The following is a 25917-nucleotide window of genomic DNA, read 5'->3' on the forward strand; positions in this document are numbered from 1 at the left end:
CCAGGGTGAGCCAGGATGGAAGTTTCTGGCGAAAACTGGAGCTCCCGACTCCGGCAAAGGCTCGGGACGGGACCCTTGGTCAGCAGCCAGCTGCTTCAGCTGCTTCAGGAGCACTGTGGATCGGAGGTCCGAATGCAAGACGTAAAAGGGTGTCTTGACCATCCGACCCAGCAGGAGCTCACAGGGGGCACGGCCAGTGACATCGCGGGGCGTCGTCCAGTAACGGAACAGTATCTGGGCAATCTGCATCCGGAAATCCCCAGTCTGGCTTTTCTTGAGCTTGTCCTTGATGGTTCGCACCACCCGCTTGCTCAGCTGCGCCGCTTGAAGCAGGGTGGTACGGCGAAACCATCATCTGGTGAATTCCGTTCTTCGTCTGCCAGGCCAGGTACTCTGTGCTGGCAAAAGCAGGAACATTGTCGGACACGATGACATGCGGCAACCCCTGGGCGGCAAAGACCTGTCGTAGCGCTGCAATGGTCGCGCCTGCTGATGGAGTGGTGACAGGTAGAACCTCCACCACTTCGAAAAGGGGCCCGCTATTACCAGGAAGTAATGGCCCTTGAAGGGCCCCCCAAACTCCACATGCAGGCGGGACCAGGGTCTCTGTTGGAACACCCAGGGGGTGATTCCTGCATGGCGTGAGGCCTGCTGATGCTCCTGACGGATTTGGCAGCTCTGCACCATGTGGGCGATGTCCTCGTCCAGGCCAGGCCACCAAACATGGGATCGGGCCACCATCTTGGTTTTTTCCACGCCAGGATGACCCACTTGCAGCAAATGCAGGACCCTGGGCCGGAGACTTTGTGGGATCACCACCCTGGAACCCCCCAGTAGGCAGCCCTGTTGCAAGCTCAGCTCCGCGGCCTTGTGGCTATAGGCCTGCTGAACCATTTACTCCCCATGGGAATTACCACCTTGACCCCCTGAGACACGACTGGGTCCCGGCTGGTTGCTTGTGATGCCACAGATCTGAAGAGCACCTCCGGGTACGCGTGCTTCAGCATGAACACTTCAGCAGGTTCTGGAACAGCATCAGGCACCTCTGGCAGGGCCAGGCAGCTCAGGGCATCAGCAGGTCCCAGGTCCTTTCCCGGATGGTAAACCAGCTGGTAACTAAGCCGCCAGCCTCAAGGCCCAACATACCACTCGAGGTGATGCCTGCATGGGAACTGCCTTGTCAGGCCCCAGCAGTCCCAACAGCAGCTTGTTGTATGTGACCACCTCAAACTTCCGGCCCCACAGGTACTGGTGGAAGCGTTCGACACCGAACATGAAGGCCAGACCTTTCTTGTCCAGCTGGCTGTAGCATTGCTCTGCAGCATGAAGCCGACGAGAAGCAAACGACACAGGGCGTTTCTGGCCATCCTTGTCCCGGTGTACCAGGACCGTATGGCGGCGCATCTATGATCCGAATGACAGGCTTGGCAGGATCGAAGTGTACCACCACTGGCGCCTTGGTGATTAGCTCCATGCTGCGCTGAAAGGCCCGGTCCTGATCCTTCTTCCAGACCCATTGCTGGCCATCTCGAAGCAGAAGATGGAGCGGCTGTAGATGCTCCAACAGGTTTGGCAGGACACTCCTGTAGAAGTTGATGAGGCCGACGTAGCTCTGAAGCTCCTTGTTCCGGGGCTTAGGCGCCTTGAGCACAGCATCAACTTTGCAGGGAGCTGGGGCTAGGCCAGCCTGGGAAATGACATGTCCCAGGTACTCAACACTGGGGGCCAGGAAAACGTACTTTTCCAGCTTGAGCTTCAGACAGGAGTCCTGCAGCCGTGCCAGGACGTTGTGCAGGTTCTGCACGTGGTCCCTGTCGTCGCTGCCAGTAACCAGGATGTCATCCAAGTACACCACCACGTGCCTCATGCCCCTGAAGAGGTTGTCAATCTCCCTCTGAAATATGGCCGGGGCTGAGGCCATGCCAAACGGTAAGCACGTGTACTGAAAGAGCCCCAAAGTTGTCGATATTGTGACATACTTCTGGGAGACATCCTGGAGCACCAGCTGCTGGTAAGCATCTCTGAGGTCGGGCTTGATGAACTTCTGTCCACCGGACAACGATGACCAGAGATCTTCAATCAGGGGCAACAGGGTACTTCTCGAGAGTAGCGACAGAGTTGATGGTAACCATGAAATCCCCGCCGATCCTGACACTGCCATCTTGCTTGAGGACTGGTACGACAGGAGCAGCCCATTCAGGCGTCTTGACGGGCACCAGCATGCTCTCTCGCTGTAACTGTTGCAGCTCCTGGGTGACCCTGTATTTCAGGGCGAACGGCAGTGGGCGAGGCTTGAAAAAACGAGGCCGGGCTCCCTTGGGTACATAGATGCCAGCCGTCGTGCCAGCGAAAGTGCCCACCCCTGGCTGGAACAGGGACTTGAACTTGATCAGGAGGCTGGGGACGTCTTTCACCATATGCAGGCTGGCTTGCACTCCACAGCACATGCACTCTGGCAGATAAACGCCCAGTGCATGAATCCAGTTTTGGCCCAGCAGCGACGGCGACGACCTCCTTGGTTAAGTAAAGGGGAAGGGTTGCCTCCCTGTCGCCAAAGCGAACGCTGATCTGTGCCTGACCCTGGGGGAGCTGCCTGGAGTAGCTGCGTAGCAACACGCCTGAAGCCTCGATGGACACGCCAGGAAAAGTATGCTTGAAGAGCTTCCCATCCATTACTGACACGCTGGCCCTTGTGTCCACCTCCATGGAAATGGGGTGCCCACAGATTTCGACGGTCAGCATGTAAGGCGGCACAGACGATGGTACAAGGCCTGCGTGCCACATGTCGAAAATCAACGGGTCCTCGGCCACGACGTGGAGACTGGCCGCGGAAGAACTTCAGCCTCCTGCCGCACGCCCCCGCTGCGTAATTTTGCGACGTTTAACCTGGCCGCGGGCTTGAACCAGGCTGCTGCTGCTGTCTGCTGTTCGTCCTCCCCCTTCGGCATACCCGTGCCAGGTGCCCAATTTTTCCGCATGTGAAGCATTATGCTTGCGAGGACTGGCACTTTGAGGGGGAGTGAGCACCACCACAGCGGCCGCAGGTACTGCCCTTTGCCACCAAATTGTTGACCACAGCTTCCGCCGACGGTGAGCCAGTCGCACGGGCAATCTCTCCAGCGTCCTTGGCAGCAGCTTCCATTGCCAGCGCTGCCTTCTCGGCGGCGTCCAGCGAGGGGTTGGGAAGCTCCAGGAGTCGCGTCTGCATGGTGGTGTTGTTGATTCCACAGACGAAACGGTCCCGGAGCAGCGAGTCCAGTTGATCCCCGAAGGCACAGGCACTCGCTAACCCTTGTAGCATAGCAACAAACTGCCCGAGGGTCTCTCCTTCCCAGCGGCTCCGGTTGTTGAAGCGAAAACGCTCCATTAGTGTGGAGGGTGTTGGGTTGAAATGCGAGCGCAGTATGGCGAGCAGCTCACCCAGCGTCTTAACATGCGGCATGGCAGGCTTGAGAAAGTCGAGCAGGAGACTGAAGACACGGGTACCGCAGCTGGCCAGGAAAATGTCTCGCTGTTTGGCCTTGGGTGTGTCGTTTGCCCGGAAAAACACGTGGACTTGTTCCTCGTAAATTGGCCAGGCGGACCCATCTCTCTTGAACGGCTCGAGCCTTGCGTACAGCGGCATGGCAGCAGCAATGGGCAACGGTGTTTCGCCGCTCGCGGCGGTATGGGACGATCGGTAGGTACTTGTCGCCAGTGTCACGATCCATACGGGTTCCTGAACGAGGGAGGGCCTGAGGCACCCTCCGTTACACAGACGCTCCACAGCATGGTGGTGACGAAAGATGACTGACCGCCGAGCAGCTGTGCTCGTCAGTGTTTATTGCGGTGCAGTGACCATTGTTGCCTACTGAGCCTGGTGGGCCACCGAGCCTGGCGGGCCACCGAGCCTGGCGGGCCAACGAAGATTATGCCTGAGGGGGCGTCACATGCTTGCTACACACCATAGCCGCTAAGCCACCACTGCGGGTGCACATTAGTGCTACCAACACAATGCCACGATCTGCTGTCGCCGCATACCTGTGCTATTTCTTTAACATTTGTTTGAAGCATCGTCTTGTGCATTCATTTGCACTGGCAGAGTGCTTGAAAGCAGACAAGAAAAAAGATGACGCACGTTCCTGTGCCTGATGTATGTGCCCTGTCCTGCCATGTATCATCATTAGTCCTGGCACATGCTCTACATTACTATCAGCATGCTCCCATTTCACCAAACACTGAGTGCTAAACTATGAATGATAGTAAATATTGCGGCCCTATTCTCTGCTTTCCTGTGAACTTCTGATGCTTCCGCTCTCAGTGGCATTCCAACTCTCCATGTTGCAATGATTGCCAAAGCTGTTTTACCTCCATTCTATAGTCGGATACAACTTTAGAAAAAAGGGGGCGTTTACTCCTCCGACGCGGATGCACACGACCATCCACCAATGGGCGCGCACTCTGGACTGACGTCATGAGCCGGACGGCCGGTGACCCCGCCGTCGGAGAAGATGGCCGCCCGGGCTTCGAACTGGGCCAAGTCGCGTCAGCTGTGTGCGTCAACCCCTCGTTACAGTGAATTCCCAGACTGTTTGTGATTGTCTATCATGTCGGAAATATTACTGTGAGCTTACAATGTGGCATTTGTGCCGTGTGCGTTTATTCTAAGCTGTGGTCCGGCGAAGAAACATAGCAGCGAGCATCACTGACACTGTGCTACGCTTCGCCTGAAAACAGGATCCCACGGCGACCGCTGCAAACACACATCCCGCCTGTTTGTTCCATGTCTTTTTTATATCACTCCCTAGTGAAGTTACGACAAGAAAAGTTTGACAAAGTCTGGTGCCTACTGTCAGCGGTGGGTGTGTTATTGTACTGTGTCGCTGCGTTTCTTGTCAGACGGGGTGAAGTGATGGAGCAAAACCATTCCCAGGAGAAGTGAGAAAAGCGTGCGTGCATGAAACAAACCTACGAGCATCTCAACAGAAAATATTTGCAAGAGAAGCCTCCAATGCAAAGTTTTGTCGCTGTCAACTAAGCGTGAACGATTGTTGTCAGCTGTGAGATAGCCGAGCGTCTAACAGCGGTGTTCGAGCGTTGTGTAGCACCGTCGATTGATTGCTTTCCATCAGTGCTCACCGCGCGCGCAAGCTGTAGAATGCGTGCTGTGGCACAGTCACGCATAAGTTGTGTTCGCTCGATATGGTTTCCCACAACATAGCTTCACGCTGCTTTTCGATTCTCATGATATGTTGCAATTAAAATTCCCAAGACAGTGTTAAGAGAACGGTTAAAAAAAAAACATATGAGACGGTAGACACAGCAGCTTGTGAACCCGCTCCTATAATACCTCTACCCGCGTCTGTTTGTAAATGTGTGTATGTTTTCTTGCGTTTGTCAATTTTTTTTTATTTCCCACATTTCTTTACATTTGAGTTTTTCTTAGTTTTCGCATTTGTGTTTGAATACGTGTTGAATATGTTTGAATACGTGTGTTGAATACGAGCGCAGCGGTGGCGTAGAGCGCAGCGGTGGCGTAGAGGTAGAACACCCGCCTCGCGTGCAAGAGGTCCGTGGTTCGAATCCCGGTGCCGGCAATTTTCCACCGGATTTAAAAAAAAAAAAAGTCCGCGTGTTGATAAAATTGCATACACAGGCCTGGAGTGTGGCCTAATCCCGGTGACCAGAACCGGTAACGCACTCCCTCACCAGAGCAGGATTGGCCACCCTGGTGCAGTACTTGGCCACAACCTCCTATATGAACAACACAATCAAACCCCGGCCCTCAGTCCCCAGCAGCTGTGAAGCAACTGACCACGGCGGCGGTCAGGCCTGCGACGCAGCAGACGGTGCTAAGAATCACTGGCTCCGGACAGGCCGCCATTGGAATATGAACCTGCCAACGTTTAACGCTAGAACGTTATCTAGTGAGGCGAGTCTAGCAGTGCTATTGGAGGAATTAGAGGGCAGTAAATGGGACATAATAGGGCTCAGTGAAGTTAGGAGGCCAAAAGAGGCATATACAGTGCTAAAAAGCGGGCACGTCCTGTGCTACCGGGGCTTAGCGGAGAGAAGAGAACTAGGCGTCGGATTCCTGATTAATAAGAATATAGCTGGTAACATACAAGAATTCTATAGCATTAACGAGAGGGTGGCAGGTCTTGTTGTGCAACTTAATAAGAGGTACAAAATGAAGATTGTACAGGTCTAAGCCCCTACATCCAGTCATGATGACCAGGAAGTCGAAAGATTCTATGAAGACGTGGAATCGGCGATGGGTAGAGTGAAAACTAAATACACTATACTAATGGGCGATTTTAATGCCAAGGTAGGCAAGAAGCAGGCTGGAGACAAGGTAGTGGGGGAATATGGCATAGGCACTAGGAATATCAGGGGAGAGTTATTAGTAGAGTTTGCGGAACAGAATAATATGAGGATAATGAATACCTTCTTCCGCAAGCGGGATAGACGAAAGTGGACGTGGAGGAGCCCGAACGGCGAGACTAGAAATGAAATAGACTTCATACTCTGCGCTAACCCTGGCATCATACAAGATGTGGACGTGCTCGGCAAGGTGCGCTGCAGTGACCATAAGATGGAAAGAACTCGAATTAGCCTAGACCTGAGGAGGGAACGGAAGAAACTGGTACATAAGAAGCCGATCAATGATTTAGCGGTGAGAGGGAAACTAAAGGAATTCCGGATCAAGCTACAGAACGGGTATTCGGCCTTGACTCAGGAAGAGGACCTTAGTGTTGAAGCAATGAACAACAATCTTGTGGGCATCATTAAGGAGTGTGCAATAAAAGTCGGTGGTAACTCCGTTAGGCATGATACCAGTAAACTATCGCAGGAGATGAAAGATCTGATCAAGAAACGCCAATGTATGAAAGCCTCTAACCCTACAGCTAGAATAGAACTGGCAGAACTTTCGAAGTTAATCAACAAGCGTAAGACAGCAGACATAAGGAAGTATAATATGGATAGAATTTAACATGCTCTCAGGAATGGAGGAAGCCTAAAAACAGTGAAGAAGAAACTAGGAATTGGCAAGAATCAGATGTATGCGTTAAGAGACAAAACCGGCAATATCATTATTAATAGGGATGAGATAGTTCAAGTGGCTGAGGAGTTCTATAGAGATTTATACAGTACCAGTGGCACCCACGACGATAATGGAAGAGAAAATAGTCTAGAGGAACTCGAAATCCCACAGGTAACGCCGGAAGAAGTAAAGAAAGCCTTGGGAGATATGCAAAGGGGGAAGGCAGCTGGGGAGGATCAGGTAACAGCAGATTTGTTGAAGGATGGTGGGCAGATTGTTCTAGAGAAACTGGCCACCCTGTATACGCAATGCCTCATGACGTCAAGCGTACCGGAATCTTGGAAAAACGCTAACATAATCCTAATCCATAAGAAAGGGGATGCCAAAGACTTGAAAAATTATAGACCGATCAGCTCACTGTCCGTTGCCTACAAACTATTTACTAAGGTAATCGCAAATAGAATCACGAACACCTTAGACTTCTGCCAAGCAAAGGAGCAGGCAGGATTCCGTAAAGGCTACTCAACAATAGATCATATTCACACTATCAATGAGGTGATAGAGAAATGTGCGGAATATAACCAACCCTTATATATAGCTTTCATTGATTATGAGAAAGCTTTTGATTCTGTCGAAACCTCAGCAGTCATGGAGGCATTACGGAATCAGGGTGTAGACGAGCCGTATGTAAAAATACTGAAAGATATCTATAGCGGCTCCACAGCCACCATAGTCCTCCATAAAGAAAGCAACAAAATCCCAATAAAGAAAGGCGTCAGGCAGGGAGATACGATCTCTCCAATGCTATTCACAGCATGTTTACAGGAGGTATTCAGAGACCTCGATTGGGAAGAAATGGGGATAAAAGTTAATGGAGAATACCTTAGTAACTTGCGATTCGCTGATGATATTGCCTTACTTAGTAACTCAGGGGACCAACTGCAATGCATGCTCACTGACCTGGAGAGGCAAAGCAGAAGAGTGGGTCTAAAAATTAATCTGCAGAAAACTAAAGTAATGTTTAACAGTCTCGGAAGAGAACAGCAATTTACAATAGGCAGCGAGGCACTGGAAGTCGCAAGGGAATACAGCTACTTAGGGCAGGTAGTGACTGCGGATCCGGATCATGAGACGGAAATAATCAGAAGAATAAGAATGGGCTGGGCTGCGTTTGGCAGGCATTCTCAGATCATGAACAGCAAGTTGCCATTATCCCTCAAGAGAAAAGTGTATAATAGCTGTGTCTTACCAGTACTCACCTACGGGGCAGAAACATGGAGGCTTACGAAAAGGGTTCTACTCAAATTGAGGACGACGCAACGAGCTATGGAAAGAAGAATGATAGGTGTAACGTTAAGAGATAAGAAAAGAGCAGATTGGGTGAGGGAACAAACGCGAGTTAATGACATCTTAGTTGAAATCAAGAAAAAGAAATGGGCATGGGCAGGACATGTAATGAGGAGGGAAGATAACCGATGGTCATTAAGGGTTACGGACTGGATTCCAAGGGAAGGGAAGCGTAGCAGGGGGCGGCAGAAAGTTAGGTGGGCGGATGAGATTAAGAAGTTTGCAGGGACGGCATGGCCACAATTAGTACATGACCGGGGCTGTTGGAGAAATATGGGAGAGGCCTTTGCCCTGCAGTGGGCATAACCAGGCTGACGATGATGATGATGATGATGATGATGATGATGATGATGATGACGACGTGCCTGATTCCATGCGTGTTTGTGCTTACTCTTACTTCTGTCCTTTTATTGTATATTAGCATTTGTTTTTGCTAGTTTTCTTTCAGCAAAGTCTTTACACATTTTCATTAACCAATCTCATTCAAAGCACCAACTGCTGTACACTGCAGGGCTGGCCTCTTCCATCTCATTAAAACCTTTCTCACTGGTCTACCTCGTCTTCTCAATCTGCCTACTCACTGTGTTTTCTGTCCTTGCTTCTTGTGTTGTTGCTGCAATGTGATTAACCAACTCCCGCAAAACAAATTTTGATCGCCTATGAAAACAGAAAGGTTTAGAGATACATTTTCTCAAAAGCGTCATGTGGGTTGCACAGTAACTTTGCCTCTTACCTCTATTCATGTTTATGCATCAGTGCATGTGGCAGCTCGCCAGAAGTGCACATGAAAGGCTGCATACTGCGAAACAACACCTTGCTATGCTGTTGCATTTTTCATGCATTCAGTCTTAGTAAACATACGGTTTCGCTGCCCATCACATATGATGGTAAAAATTTTCAACACGAATAACATTGTGCAGTGGGGTGTCATTTCCTGTCTGACGCTTTCGTCGTTGCAAAGACATTTTTCAGTGAGTGGACCCCAGCAACGCAGTCTACTGAGAGCTTTTGCAACTTCCACCGTTTATTACTTCACAAATGTCATTGTCTGAACCTGGCCGTCGATCGCTATGCCGGTGGCTTGTGAATTAAATAATTGCCTCAATAAAACACATTTAACTTCACTCAGCATTTTTTAGTACAAACAATGCTAGCAGAGCATAGGACAAAGGGAACCAACTGCAAGGCACAGTGTCAAAACACAGCCCTCCTTTGGAAATCGTCCCAAACATAGCGGGAGTCATTCGTGGTGCGGGCACCGCCGGACAAAGGAGGGGGGGTTGCATTGCTGCCGGCACGGGGAGGGGCCGAATAGCAGTCTGTCATCCGGTGGCCGCTTCCGTCGTGGACACCGTGCAGCAGCGAGGAAACCCGAGCCGTGCACGTAGTCGTGTGCCCGAAGCAGGCACCATGCGGGGATGAATGCTGCCTCCACGGTCGACACACCATAGCACTGGCCTTCCGTCAGGCAAATCCCAGGACAGAAACATAATACCATATCCGCTTCGAGAACTCGTTAGTGATCTTCTCGACCGTCGGTATCTCGTTGCGGCGAAAGAAATCGTGCACACAACCTTGGCGCGCACACTGTGTCATACTTCGTGCTGCTTCTTCTTTTCTCTGCATTTCGTGCGTGCTTTCGCGAGGGCGTCGACAGTTTGCCACCCGAAATATGTGAAGCTTTGACCTCCCTCCTCACCTTGAACACTGTGCTTTCGCTGACACCGAGCATCTTGAGTTTGTAATGGTTGCGATAAATGCATTGTTTTATATATGTACTACTTGTTCAATAGCAACTGATTCATTTGAAGCTCGGAACAGGAGTAGTAAATGTGCCGTGTACATGTAAACAAGCGCAAAAGCCACGCAGAGCTGCTCTTTCTACTTTTGTCACTTGCAATGAAGCTAAAGAGCAGACGACGGGTAGCATTGTGGAAGGCACGGGGTTATTTTTCTATCGCGATCCGGCATGTGCTGTAGCACATGAGAGCTCTACTAAACCAATCATCAAAATACAAAAGTCTTTCTTTAAATCGAGAATTGCGCGTTTCAGAAGCACAATTTTTTGAGCGGGATTATTTTAGTCGCGGAGACAAACGGATGTCGGCTTCGGTCACCTGAGCGGGGCCTCCCCTTTTTTTTAAAGTTGTATCCTACTATAGTACTCAGCTATTGTGTCAGGCTCACTCCACTTGATACTCGCAATTCAAGCCCAGATCCTGTTTGGTATTTGGTTTTTAATGGCACCGGATGATGCAGCACTGCAGGCGCCAGAGGCAATCTCCTGTGTGAAGCGCTCCTCCTACTGCTAAGAGTCAATACCAACCGCAAAGCATTAAAAAATTAAAAGTGATCAAACTTACCAAGAAGTTCTCTGCATGGTTAGGGCACATCCATCGGCCAGTAGGCAGGGAGGCAAGTGGAAACTCCAAGCAGTCGGCATGAAACAGCAGCGGGCAGTAGTCGCACTGAATTAGCGGGGCCCACCGACAGCTCCTGCATTCAGCGCACATTACGTTGTCCTCTCTAGTGGGCAGTGACACGTGGCTGAAAGGTCAGCCTCATTATATTATGTCCACTACTTATCTCTCCACACCGAGTGAACCCACTCACAGAAGCAGTTATGACAAGCCTGGATCCCGGATATCTCAAAGGGAGATTGCAAAACTGTTTGATAATTTGAATAAGTAAGAAATTACTATCTAAAAACTCCGCACTTCTCTAACACATTCCTGAGATCACCAACAAAGCAGAGAGAACTTACCAATCTTAAGGGAAAAATGAGGCATCCACCCAATCGTAGCAATTGCTACAAAGGAAATCCATATGGATTCCTTGAAAGAGAGGCCCCACAGTTGAAGAAAAATTTATCCTGGTCCGGGACTCGAACCCGGGACCACCACCTTTCTGGGGGCAGTCGCTCTACCATCTGAGCTAACCAGGTGGCTAGCAGATGGCAAGGCGAAGTTGAATTTGTCAACAACTCGAAGCAAAGGCAAGAGCTTGATGTAAGAGTTCTACGGAAACCCGCGAGGTGGAGAGAAGTAATTAAGGGAAAAATGAGACATCAACCCAATCGTAGCAGTTGCTACAAAGGAAATCCACACGGGTTCCTTGAAAGAAAGGCCTCGCAGTTAAAGAAAAATTCGCCCTGGTCCGGGACTCGAAGTTGGGACCACCGCCTTTCCGGGACAGCCGCCCTACCATCTGAGTTAACCCAGCAGCTAGCATATGGTAGGGCGAAGTCGAATTTGTCAACAACTCGAAGCAAAGGTGTAATAGTTCTGCATAGTGATGTAGTAGTTCTAGTAGTGATGTAATAGTTCTGCGGAAACCCACAAGGTGGGGACCTCCATTTTGCAGGTTGAGTCTTAATGAGATGAGTCTTAATGTAAGTAGATCAGCCGTCATGCACATTACTAGAAAGCAGAATGTCTCTATATACCCTTACACAGCTGGCAGCACTCCACTGACAACAGTTAAAGAATATAAATATCTTGGCCTAGTAATATCAGACAATCACAGGTGCCACTCTCGTGTTAAAGCCTTAACATCTAAAGCTTTGAAAAGACTTTTCTTCCTCCGAAGGCACCTCCATCAAACTACACCAGAAATTAAACTCATTTGAGAAAAATGAATGATTTGATTTCGTGTGTATAACTATTTGCAGTGCTTTTAATTTTAATGTCCCTTTGAAGCTGCTTGCATGTTTCGCATCTGGGGCCACAACATGTTTTTATAACGGGGGAGTGATGTTGGATGACTTTTGCGTGCACTAACATGTCTTTAATGTTCCTGTTGCAGCGATAGGCAACCCTCGGTTCATCCGGGAACGCTTTTCTCAGACGCTCGTTACCTGATAATATTGGATGGTATTTTCGTTGGATGTTGTTTATCTTTGGGAGTGCATTAGAATATTTTGTTATAAAGGCTGGCGGTCTGTCAGATTCTCGTGTAGGCAGTTTCTTTGCTAATTCCGCCCGTCTCTCCAATCTTGACGCAACATCATAAGCTCTATCGAGAACAACTTGTGGATAGTTTCTTTCTGCTAGCATTGTTTTAAGGTCACTTAGGTGGTGGACATAATCGTGGTCTTCACTGCACATTCTTTTTATTCGTTTTGCTTGTTCGACAAAAATTCCTTGCTTGCAGTGTCGCGGCTGATGACTGTTGTAGTCTAAATATTGCTGGCTATCCTTAGGCTTCCAGTAAAGTGACATACTCAGTTTTCAGTTTTCTATGTAGACCGTCGTGTCGAGGAAGCTGATCTGACTAGGAGAGTGGTGAGCAGTAAATTTATACTAGGGTGAAATCGATTTAAATGGCTAATCAAGTCAGTTAACATGCATGTGTTCTGTTCCCATATTATAAATATGTCATCAATGTAATGAAAATAGGTGTGGGGTTTTAAAGGGTAGGATTTCAACAGGTCTGCTTCAAACTTTCCCACAAAAATGTTTGCATACGTGGGAGCAAATGCTGTTCCTATGCTAGTGCCGAAAGTTTGCAGGTAATGAATAGAATTGAATTCGAAATAGTTGAGCGTAAAAAGTAACCTAAGCATCGGCAGGTAAATTTTAGGAATGTGCGCTTGGGGACTGATTGCAAGGGATTTAGAAACGGCTTCAATTCCTTCACTCATGAGTATGTTAGTGTAAAGGGCAGAAACATCCAAAGTGACTAGAATAGCGCGGCCGGAAAGGATTTGGTTGGCGTTGATGCCATCGATAATTTGAAGGAAGTGCAGCATGTCTTGAACAAAAGATGGGAGGGCGGTAGGGGTGTTTTACAGGTGGTGATTTAAGAATTTAAATGGTGACTAAGTACATGTGTTGTTATTAGGCACAACAGGCCGACTTAGGGTTTCTGCTGTAAATATTTCTTCGACGGGAGCTTTAAGTGTTTTAGGAAGAAGATAAAAGCAGCCTGCCTTTTTGTTCTTGGGCATCATGAAGCGATATTCAGCTTGCGTGATTAGTTCCCTGGACAGGAACTCCGCTATTGTGTTTTTCACAGCATTTCTGTAGTCTGAAGTTGGGTTAGAGTCGAGTTTTCTTTAATGGGTGTGGTTGCTCAGTTGTTTGGAGGCCTCATTGTTGTACTTTTCCTTAGGCCAGATTACAATATTGCTGCCTTTGTCTGCTGCTTTTATTACAATATTATTCCTTTCCACGAGTTCTTTAGGGATTTGGTGCTGAGCGGGAGAAAAATTTTTACTTTTCTGGCGATGCCACACTGACTCTAGAACTTCCTTAGAGATCAGCTTTATGTATAAATTAAGGTCTGGACACTGTTCGGTTTCCAGTGTCCACGTGCAAGGTGGTCGAAAAAAGTATATATTGTAAGGAAGAGAACGAACAAACGCACAAAGTCAGCAGCATCGGGAGCATCAAGCGCGCAGCAGAGGCTCGAGCTCGGGAACTGCTCGGTGCATCCTAGAACCGGCGGTCACTACGAACCCCAATAAATCTCCTTTATAAGTGGTGGAGCCATGCGGGGTAACATTGCATTCTACCATCCTGGAACTCCATTCTTGGACGCTACCCTCCGCCATGCGGGACGCCGACCAGCAGACTTCCATTGCCACCCGTCCCTTGCGCTGGCACCGTTCACCAACGGGAGCCTCCTATCTTCAGCGGAACCGACGACAACGACGTTGAAGAATGGCTGTCGTCCTACGAACGGGTGAGCGTTCACAACAAATGGAATGACTCGGACAAACTGGCTTACGTATCATTCTACCTCGCGGGCGTGGCCAGTCTCTGGTTCAGAAATCATGAGCGGGATATCCGAACGTGGACAGCGTTCAAGACATCGATTACAAAAGTATTTGACCGACCCGCCGTCAGGAAACTCCGAGCCAAGCAGCGTTTGCGTACACGCGCACAGGACAGGGGTGAGATATTCATCAGCTATATCGAAGACGTTCTAGATTTGTGCAGGCGCGCGAACGCTGCCATGACGGAGCGGAAAAGATCAAGCACGTCATGAAGGGAATCGATGATGACGCATTCCAGATGCTTCTGGCCAAGGACCCGCGCACTGTTGGCGACGTCATCAGCTTGGGCCAGAGCTATGATAAATTATGCAAGCAGCGAGCTCTGACAAGGCGACATCCCACACCAAATGCGGCATCACTCTGCAGCCTGACCACCGACCCAGAACAAGCCTCCCTGATAACCCAAATCAAGGATTTCGTGCGCGAAGAAGTCGCACGACAGCTATTTCTGGTGTCCGTCACTCAGGAGTCTGCCAGCTCTTTGTCGTCTCATCTCCGTAACGTGATCCATGAAGAGGCCGCGGAAGCGCTGCCGGCTGTTACAGAAAATTACAGAATTACAGAACACTAATTCTGTAATTACAGAATTACAGCATTACAGAAAAGGAGTGTTTGGCCATTGTGTGGACGCTTGACAAGTTTCGCCCATGTTTATACGGCCGATCGTTTGACGTAGTGACCGACCACCACGCACTATGCTGGCTGTTGACACTCAAAGATCCATCGGGCTGCCTTGCCCGCTGGGCATTGCGAATCCAAGAATATGAGATCCGCGCGGTTTACCGTTCCAGGCGAAAGCACTCCGACGCTGACGCGCTATCCCGATCGCCACTTCCCCCGAAGGCTAGTCAAGACTCCTCCTGCGAATGCACATTATCCTCTCTGGTCGTTGACACTATCGCTGCTGCGCAGCGTAATGGTCCCTGGACTGCATCTCTGCTCTACCTTCTCTCAGATACGTCGAAAGTTCCGGCGTCACGTACGCTTTGGCGCCAAGTTCCTCATTTTGCGATTCGAGACCATCTACTATATTGACACAACTATGCCCCAGAGGGACGCACCTGGTCACTCGTCATTCCGAGAATCTTGCGGTCAGAGCTCTGCTCCTCGTTCCACGTCGACCCTCAGTGTGGCCACGCGGGAGTCTTCAAGACCTACGAAAGACTTCGACACCACTATTACTGACGGGGAATGTACAATTTTGTCCGAAAGTTCGTCCGCTCTTGTCATGAGTGCCAGCGCCGCAAAGCGCCACCGCACAACTGCGCCGGTGAACTCCAGCCTTTACAAAGCCCATCCCGACCTTTTGATCGCGTGGGCATAGATCTCTACGGGCCAGTTTCGTTGACTCCTACCTGCAACAGATGGATAATCGTTGCGGTAGACCACTTAACCCGTTATGCGGAGACTGCTGCTCTACCAAATGCTACAGCACAGGAGGTCGCCAATTTCATACTTCGCCGCTTTCTCCTTCGTCATGGAGGTCCACGTGAACTTTTAAGGGACAGAGGCAGCGCTTTCTTATCTGAAGTCATCGAACAACTGCTTGCTGAATGCGCTATTGTTCATCGTAAATGCACTGCTTATCACCAGCAGACTAACGGTACCACAGAACGCTTTAATCAAACCATTTGTGACATGCGCGCCATGTATGTCTCACATGGGGCGCGATCGGAGATATTTTGTTCGATACGCATTCTGTTCGGTTGCTGCAACGTCACACTGTGGCAGTATGCAAAATTTGTGACAACGGGGCGGAGAGAGCAGCCAATCAGGAAGCGGTGACCTCCCCGGAAGTTTACTTTCGTCGTTTGTCGTCAGCTTGCGGACAGTATACTACAAAACGAAATGTTTCTAGTCTTCCAAATGAATGAAATCTTTATCTAAAAAAAATGTATTTTTTCTTCTCAAGCCCAAACACGTTTTCAAATAGTAGTTCAAATGACTACTGCAATTTATAACTATTAGTTTCCTTGCGTCGTCCCTAGGTGGTGTCGCGCACAGCGAGAAGAAAAAAGAAAAAGAAACGACAGGAAGAGTGGCACACTTTTCAAGAGGCAGCGACAACATTCCAGTGGCTCGCTGGCACCGATGATGGGGTCGATTTCGCTGTACAACCAACGAATTATTTGTTTCGAGAAATGAAAACGATGCCAGAATTCACTTTCTGCCCTTTTTTCAAACACGATTCGCACCGCCACCCGCTCTCCTCCTTCCTCTAGAAACGCCAGCGCAACAACCTAAGTTTCCAACGGAAGCACCATTTTCTCGAACTATGGATTGAATCCAAACGTGCCATGCCGCAGCCGCCAGAAGGATCCAATCCAACACACCAGACGCGCCATGCGAAGCCGTATGATCGCTCCAAACTTCACAGCTCCCGTCGGGTTCGGCGCCTAGCAGACGAAATGCTCGGTGGGAAGATGATTGACAGGAGCGTGTCGTCATTTTCACGTCACCAAAAACGTGGCCGCGCCATTCGGCGCGGAGTAGGCCAATTGCATGCGCCGGTAACCGAACGAACACGGCGAACAACCATCTCCGATCGCACCCCTGATCACTCTAATTGGGACCTAGTTCTTCTGTTTGTCACCTACGCCTACAACACCGCGACTCAGGCCACTACCAGATTCTCACCCTTTTACATTCATTACGGCCGTCATCCTTCGCACACAATTGACACCACTCTGCCCTACCGGCTGGACCCATCCGAATGCCTGCCGATCTCGGAAGCCGATAGACACGCCGAGGAATGTCGCCAGCTGGCCCGCCGATTCACCTCGGACGACCAGAATCGTCAAAAAGCCGTTCACGATGCCCAGAACTCGACTCCCACTTTTCTCCTGGGCGCTCTATTCTGGTTGTTAGTGCCACACCGAACGCCTGGGCTCGCTTCAAAACTCCTTCCGAAGTACGACGTGCCATACCACGTTCTCGAGAGAACATCACCCGTTAATTACCTGGTTGAGCCGCTAACGCCAGCGTCTGACATGCGACGTCGTAACCGCGAAGTCGGTCACGTTCAACGTCCCAAGCTGTATCACCATTCTACCGTCCTTCCAGAAAACTAAGTCGCCAGGATGGCTCCTTAATTTCCGCGGGGCCATTGTAAGGAAGGGAACGAACGTGCGCACAGAGTCAGCAGCATTGGCAGCATCAAGCGCGCAGCAGAGGCTCGAGCTCGGGAACTGCTCGGTGCATCTTAGAACCGGCGGTCGCTACGAACCCCGATAAATCTCCTTTATAATATCTTGTTTCCCTACGTCTGGCCTATCAAAAAAGAACCCCTTGATGCGCATGAGTCTTGAAAACACTGTTATATCTTTTTAGAGTCCAGGGAACTAATCACGCAACCTGAATATTGCTTCATGATGCCCAAGAACAAAAGAACAGGCCGCTTTTATCTTGTTCCTAAAATACACGAAGTTCCTGTCGAAGAAATATTTACAGCAGAAATCCCAGGTCGGCCTATTGTGTCTAATATCATCATCGTGATCACCAGCCTATTTTATGTCTACTGCAGGACGAAGGCCTCTCCCCGCAACTTCCAATTACCCCGGTCCTGCGACAACCGATTCCAACTAGCGCCAGCGAATTTCCTAATTTCATTGCACCACCTAGTCTTCTGCTGTCCTCTACTGCACTTCCCTTGTTTTCGTACCCATTCTGTAACCCTAATGGTCAAACGGTTATCTAACCTGTGCATTACATTACCTGCCCAGTGCCATTTTCCTCTCTTAATGTCAATTAGAATATCAGCTATACCTGCTTGCTCTCTGATCCAAATCGCTCTCTTTCTGTCTCTTAACGTTACACCTAGCATTCTTCAATCCGCGGGTCTTTGCGCAGTCCTTAACTTGTTCTCAAGCTTCTTTGTCAGTCTCCAAGTTTCTGTCCCATATATCAGCACTGGTAAAATGCACTGATTCTACACCTTCCTTTTTAATGATAATGATAAGCTTCCAGCCAGGAGCTGACAATGTCTGCCGTATGCGCTCCAACCCATTTTTATTCTTATATGAATTTCCTTCTCATGGTCAAGGTTCCTTGTAATTAATTGACCTACGTAAACATACTCCTTCACAGACTCTAGAGGATGACTGGCGATCCTGAACTCTTGTTCCCTTGCCCGGTCATTCATCATTATCTTTGTCTTCTGCATATTAATCTTCAACCCCACTCTTGCACTCTCTCTGCTAAGGTCCTCAATCATTTGTTGTAACTCGTCTGCAGTGTTGCTGAATAGAACAATGACAGTGGCAAACCGAAGGTTGCTAAGGTATTCATTGTCGATCCTTTCTCCTAAGCCTTCCCAGTTTAATAGCTTGAATACTTCTTCCAAGCACGCAGTGAATAGCATTGGAGCGATTGTGTCTCCTTGCGTGACCCCTTTCTTTGTAGGCATCTTCCTAATTTTCTTGAGTAGAATTAAGGTAGCTGTGGAATCTCCAGATATTTTCCAAGATACTTACTTAAGTGGTCTGTACTCCTTGATTATGTAATGCCTCTATGACTGCTGGTATTCATTCATTAGCTATATGTCATCTTCATCTCTCTGTTCTAAGGCTGCATATTTATTTGCAAGTACCAGCCTGAATTCATCCGATTTTAGCCTTACTGCCTTTACATTGACCTGTTTCTTCTTGACCAATTTTACTCTTTCTCTCTTCAAATTGAGGTGAATCCTTGCCCTAACTAACCTTTGATCACTGCACTTTACCCTACCTATCACTTCTACATCCTGCACTTTGCTGGGATCGGCAGAAAGTATGAAATCAATTTCATTTCTTGTTTCATCATTAAGGCTTTTCCATGTCCACTTTCTGGTGCTACGCTTCCTGAAAAAGGTGTTTACTATTCTCAGCTTACTCCTTTCTGCGAATTCTACCAGCATCTCTCCTCTAGCATTGCTAGAATGGATGCCATAGTTGCCAACTGCTTGTTCACCAGCCTGCTTTTCCCCCACTTTTGCATTGAAATCACCTGTTACTACAGTATACTGAGTTTGCACTTTTCTTATCACTAATTCAACATCTTCATAAAACTGATCTACTTCATCATCATTGTGACTGCATGTAGGAGCATAGGCTTGTACTAGCTTTAGTGTATACCTCTTATTAAGTTTGATTATGACTACCGCTACCCCCTCATTAATGCTGTAGAATTTGTCAAAGCTGCCCGCTATGTCCTTATGGATTAGGAATCCTACCCCATATTGCTTCTTATCTGGGAGACCTCTATAGCAGAGGACATGGCCGTTTGTCAGCACTGTATAAGCCTCATCAGTTCTAATTTTGCTAAGGACAATGATATCCCAAACAATACCTGATAGTTCCTCATAGACTCCTGATAATCTAGCTTCACTCGACAGAGTTCGGCTGTTAGAGGTTGCCAAGGTCAGTTTCCATTGGTGGCCTGTCCGTGTCCAGAGATTCTTAGCACCCTCTGCTGCGTTACAGGTTGCCTTGGTCAGGTGCTCCGCAGCTACTGGGGACTGAGGGCCATAAGTTAATTGTAGGAAAAAAATTATGTGTCTAATGTAATAAAACTGAGCTTCTTCCTCTCCTCTCCCCCACCTTTCCTCTTCTTCTCCCTTACACTCCCCCTCTTTTAAGCCTCAACCCTCCTGGGGTGATATGGAAGGCTGTTGCTTACAGCTGCAACCTCTAATTGTCGACCGTTCATATACCCAAAAGTATTGAGTACGCCTTGCTGCACACATTTTCACCACCTGGAACAGACCAAGAATTTTTACGTCAGTTCCTGGTAGTCCCTTTTGGACAAGGACAAAGTCGTTTAACTTGATGTCAGGTATATGTCCCCGATGCCTCTTGTCGAACTGGCATTTCATCGCTTCTCGATACCTGCTGCACTCCTAGGTGGTTTTGATTAGTTCAGTTATCTGAAGTTTGTCGGAAATTTCAAGCTCCTGGTCGGCGGCGGCACTTCACCATACGTGGAAAAATGGGGGCTACATCCAAAGCTTGTGGTATGTGTCCAGTTACGGTGTGCAACGGCTGCTTCTAGGCAGCACTTCCATCCTCCTCGGAAATTTGGGTACATGGACATAAACTGCTTTATATCACGGATAACTCTCTCCGCCAATCCATTGGCTTGGGGGTGATATGGAGAGCAGCGCCGCAGCACAACCCCTCGACTATCTGCCCACTGCTGAAACTTCTTACTCATGAATGCACGTCCATTGTCAGAGACAACGACTCTCAAATTCGAAAACATCGCTCGGTCAAGAAGCGCAATAACACTATTTGTATCTTCTTTTGCCACCAGAAATTACTGTTTGGCGCACACCTTCACTCTTCTTTTTCAACTTGGAAAAGTCCACATGCACTACTTCGAAAGGTGCATCTGAGTGACGGGGTAATACGAGCTCGTCCAGCCGTGGCCGGTACTTTGCCTTATTAACCTGGCACAAGTGACATGACCGAACATATTTGTCTATGTCTTACCATCTTACTCTTTATAACAAAATATTCTAATGCACTCCCAAACATACACAACATCCTACGAAAATACCACCCAATATTATCAGGTAACGAGCGTCTGAAGTAAGCGTTCCCGGATGCACCTATCGCTGCAACAGGAACATTAAAGACATGTTAGTGCACACAAAAGTCAGCCAACATCACTCCCCCGTAATAAAAGCATGTTGTCGGCCCAGGTGCAAAACCTGCAAGCACCGTCAAGCAACGTTAAAATTAGAAGCACCACAAATACCGTATCTACTCGCGTAATGATAGGACTTTTTTTGTCAAAGAAATTGCTGCAAATTCAGGGGCGCGATCATTAGGTGGGTTAAATTTACCGCGAAATGAATTTCTTTTTTCATCCTGCATTTGCTGCGGGATGACAACAGGTCAACAAACAGGTGGCTGCCACTGTAACAGTGCGGGAACACCAAAACAAAAATGGTGGCCAGCGGGGCAAGCCGAACGCGCCGAACGCAATATTTTTCTTTTCGTGAGTACATTTCGCGCATTGAAACAGTCTTTTCCATATCAGTAATGAATAATATTGTTACTATCAGCAAGTCGAGAATACTGACAGATGAGAAGAAACGAAAGGCACCTTTTTTGTTGTTTTTGTTGACCACAACCATTATGAAGTCTACAAATAATGATGCCAAGGCAAGTTTGGTTGTAGCAATTTTTTTTATGGAAGTGGGGAAGGTGATGAAAGGAATAAAATGGGGCATCTGCTTAAGAATGTTTCGTGCGTGCAGACTGCTTGGTATGTCTTGAAGAGTCGTTTGCGTAGCATTCGATAGCATTTGACAGATTGTAAGCGCGATCATCATTGGCTAGACTTGGCAAACGACATATTGCTGCGGCAAGTTCGGGGTGTGATCATTACACAGGAAAGAAAAAAAAAATCAAATTTCCATGACAAAATTCAGAGGTGCACTCATTACGTGAGTGTGTTCGTTATCTAAGTAAATACGGCAGTTATACACACGAAGTCAAATCTAGCTTCACTTGTACAAGTTCAGATGTGATTTATATGCTTGAATGTTCATTCTGTAAGAAACAATATATCGGTGAAACGGGACAATCAATGAATGTCAGATTAAACAGACATCGTGCGCACACAGCTAAACTGCTGAAATAAAAAGCTTCCCAAAGCCACTGCCGAGCATTTCAACCAACCAGGTGATAACTTTGATGAACGTAAACTCTACATCTTACAGTCAAATTTTCGTTCTGAACGAGAAAGAAAATACAGAGAATCATACCTTGTCCATAATTCAAGACACTGCAACCAATAGGAATAAATGTTTCAATGTTGCTCCCTTTTTGCTAAGCAAACTAGTTTTAGAACGTTCCTCGTGCTGCCAAGCCCACATTCAATTTGTACCACTGTTTATGACTGTCCTTGCATTCTGTTCGACTTGTTACTAATGTCCAGTGACATTGAATCGAACCCCAGCCCCATTCATGCTGCTGACGTGGAAAACTCTGAACTACTTGCCACTTTACAACAGCTTCAGTCCGGACAGTCAGCTCATCATCATCATCAGCCTGGTTACGCCCAGTGCAGGGCAAAGGCCTCTCCCATACTTCTCCAACTACCCCGGTCATGTACTAATTGTGGCCATGTCGTCCCTGCAAACTTCTTAATCTAACCCACCCACCTAACTTTCTGCCGCCCCCTGCTACGCTTCCCTTCCCTTGGAATCCAGTCCGTAACCCTTAATGACCATCGGTTATCTTCCCTCCTCATTACATGTCCTGCCCATGCCCATTTCTTTTTCTTTATTTCCATCAAAATGTCAATAACTTGCGTTTGTTCCCTCACCCAATCTGCTCTTTTCTTATCCCTTAATGTTACATCCATCATTCTTCTTTCCATAGCTTGTTGCATCGTCCTCAATTTAAGTAGAACCCTTTTCGTAAGCCTCCAGGTTTCTGCTCCGTAGGTGAGTACTGGTAAGGCACAGCTATTATACACTTTTCTCTTGAGGGATAATGGCAACCTGCTGTTCATGATCTGAGAGTGCCTGCCAAACGCACCTCAAGCCATTCTTATTCTTCTGATTACTTCAGTCTCATGATCCCGATCCGCAGTCACTACCTGTCCTAAGTATATGTATTTCCTTACCACTTCCAGTGCCTCGCTACCTATTGTAAATTGTTGTTCTCTTCCGAGACTGTTAAACATTACTTTAGTTTTCTGCAGATTAATTTTTAGACCCACTCTTCTGCTTTGCCTTTCCAGGTCAGTGAGCATGCATTGCAATTGGTCCCCTGAGTTACTAAGCAAGGCAATATCATCAGCGAATCTCAAGTTGCTAAGGTATTCTCCATCAACTTTTATCCCCAATTCTTCCCACTCCAGGTCTCTGAATACCTCCTGTAAACATGCTGTGAATAGCATTGAAGAGGTCGTATCTCCCTGCCTGATGCCTTTCTTCATTGGCATTTTGTTGCTTTCTTTATGGAGAACTACGGTGGCTTTGAAGCCGCTATAGATATCTTCCAGTATTTTTACACATGGCTCGTCTACATCCTGATTCCGTAATGCCTCCATGACTGCTGAGGTTTCGACAGAATCAAACACTTTCTCGTAATCAATGAAAGCTATATATAAGGGTTGGTTATATTCCGCACATTTCTCTATCACCTGATTGATAGTCTGAATATGGTCTATTGTTGAGTAGCCTTTACGGAATCCTGCCTGGTCCTTTGCTTGACAGAAGTCTAAGGTGTTCCTGATTCTATTTGCGATTACCTTAGTAAATAGTTTGTAGGCAACTGGCAGTAAGCTGATCGGTCTATAATTTTTCAAGTCTCTGGCGTCCCCTTTCTTATGGATTAGAATTATGTTAGTGTTCTTCCAAGATTCCGCTATGCTCGAGGTCATGAGGCATTGCGTATACAGGGTGGCCAGTTTCTCTAGAACAATCTGCCCACCATCCTTCAACAAATCTGCTGTTACCTGATCCTCCCCAGCTGCCTTCCCCGTTTGCATAGCTCCCAAGGCTTTCTTCAATTCTTCCAGCGTTACCTGTGGGATTTCGAATTCCTCTAGACTATTCTCTCTTCCATAATCGTTGTGGGTGCCACTGGTACTGTATAAATCTCTATAGAACTCCTCAGCCACTTGAACGATCTCATCCATATTAGTTATGATATTGCCGGCTTTGTCTCTTAACGCATACATCTGATTCTTGCCTATTCCTAGTTTTTTCTTCACTGCTTTTAGGCTTCCTCCGTACCTGAGAGCATGTTCAATTCTATCCATATTATACTTCCTTATGTCAGCTGTCTTACGCTTGCTGATTAACTTCGAAAGTTCTGCCAGTTCTATTCTAGCTGTAGGGTTAGAGGCTTTCATACATTGGCGCTTTTTGATCAGATCTTTCGTCTCCTGCGATAGCTTACTGATATCCTGTCTAACGGAGTTACCACCGACTTTTATTGCACACTCCTTAATGATGCCCACAAGATTGTTGTTCATTGCTTCAACACTAAGGTCCTCTTCCCGAGTCAAGGCCGAATACCCGTTCTGTAGCTTGATCCGGAATTCCTTTAGTTTCCCTCTCACCGCTAAATCATTGATCGGCTTCTTATGTACCAGTTTCTTCCGTTCCCTCCTCAGGTCTAGGCTAATTCGAGTTCTTTCCATCTTATGGTCACTGCAGCGCACCTTGCTGAGCGTGTCCACATCTTGTATCATGCCAGGGTTAGCGCAGAGTATGAAGTCTATTTTATTTCTAGTCTCGCCGTTCGGGGTCCTCTACATCCACTTTCAGCTATCCTGCTTGTGGAAGAAGGTATTCATTATCTACATACTATTCTGTTCCGCAAACTCTACTAATAACTCTCCCCTGCCATTCCTAGTGCCTATGCCATATTCCCCCACTGCCTTGTCTCCAGCCTGCTTCTTGCCTACCTTGGCATTCAAGACGCCCATCAGTATAGTGTATTTTGTTTTCCCTCTACCCGTTGCCGATTCCACGTCTTCATAGAAGCTTTCGACTTCCTGGTCATCATGACTGGATGTAGGGGCGTAGACCTGTACAACCTCCATTTTGTACCTCTTATTAAGTTTCACAACAAGACCTGCCACCCTCTCGTTAATGCTATAGAATTCCTGTATGTTACTAGCTATATTTTTGTTAATCAGGAATCCGACTCCTAGTTCTCGTCTCTCCGCTAAGCCCCGGTAGCACAGGACGTGCCCGATTTTTAGCACTGTATATGCTTCTTTTGGCCTCCTAACTTCACTGAGCCCTATTACATCCCATTTACTGCCCTCTAATTCCTCCACTAGCACTGCGAGACTCGCCTCACTAGATAACGTTCTAGCATTAATCATTGCCAGGTTCATATTCCAATGGCGGCCTGTCCGGCCGTCAGCTATTCTAGACCAACTTAAATCAATTCAAGTAACCTTGTCAGACCACGAAACACAATTTCATGAATTTAACTCAAGATTGGCCAAAATCTAAACTGAATGTTTAGCACTCGCGGCTACTAAGGCTGAAATTGACATACTACAACATTCGACAACTAGTGCGTGTCTGTTGTGACTGCCAGTGCTGTAGCCACTGACAACCGATCTCGTCGTTATAACCTTGTTTTTATGGGCTGAAAGATTGTCCGAATGAAACCTGGCGAGAGTACGAAAAACTAATCATTGACCACTGCATCCAGCACTTTCAGTCTAGTATTCAACCACGTGAAATTGAATGCACTCATAGGCTCAAAACTTATCACCATGCCCGGTCCAGACCAGTAATTGTTAAATTCACTCACTTCAAAGATAAAGACCACATCTTTTCACCAGTTAACAAATTCAGAGGAACAACTTTCAGCATTTCGAAGATTTTTCCCCCAGGGTTTGCCTGGCTCATAAGTGCGTCATTGAATTTGGAAAGACGAACAATATCCCATTCAAATTACGTTTCGACAAACTCGTTTCTGGCAACAAAACCTACATTTCCGACCAGCAAGCAGATACGGTAGTTGAACGGAAAGCTTAGCAAATACCAAAGTCGAAGCCTCATTCCACCTCTCCTAGTCCTTCTCCTATTGCTTTTTTGTTCACTAATATCTGCTGTGTCTTTCCAAAGCGTGATTCGTTATGTGGCCTCATGAGCACATCCTCAAGTAATGTTGTCTGCCTAACAGAAACATGGCTTATTTCGTCCATTTTAGATTCTGAGATCCTGCTGCCCCTTCCCCACCTCGACATATTTCACAAAGACCGAGCCGACAATACTCGTGGTGGTGGCGTCCTTATCGCC

General features: G+C 47.7%; 1 protein-coding gene across 8 annotated transcripts in view; it reads right to left on the reverse strand.

Annotated features, from left to right (window-relative positions):
* The window catches only part of LOC142576642 (PHD finger protein 12), a 146795-nt gene that overhangs the window by 106196 nt on the left and 14682 nt on the right, over positions 1-25917 (reverse strand). For all 8 annotated transcript variants that reach the window (XM_075686863.1, XM_075686860.1, XM_075686861.1 and 5 more), the window contains one exon: positions 10735-10867. In XM_075686863.1, the coding sequence (XP_075542978.1) occupies positions 10735-10867 (133 nt within the window). The remainder of the gene's footprint in view (positions 1-10734; positions 10868-25917) is intronic.

Source organism: Dermacentor variabilis, chromosome 3 (assembly GCF_050947875.1).
Source record: "Dermacentor variabilis isolate Ectoservices chromosome 3, ASM5094787v1, whole genome shotgun sequence".
Classification (NCBI taxonomy): Eukaryota; Metazoa; Arthropoda; class Arachnida; order Ixodida; family Ixodidae; genus Dermacentor; species Dermacentor variabilis.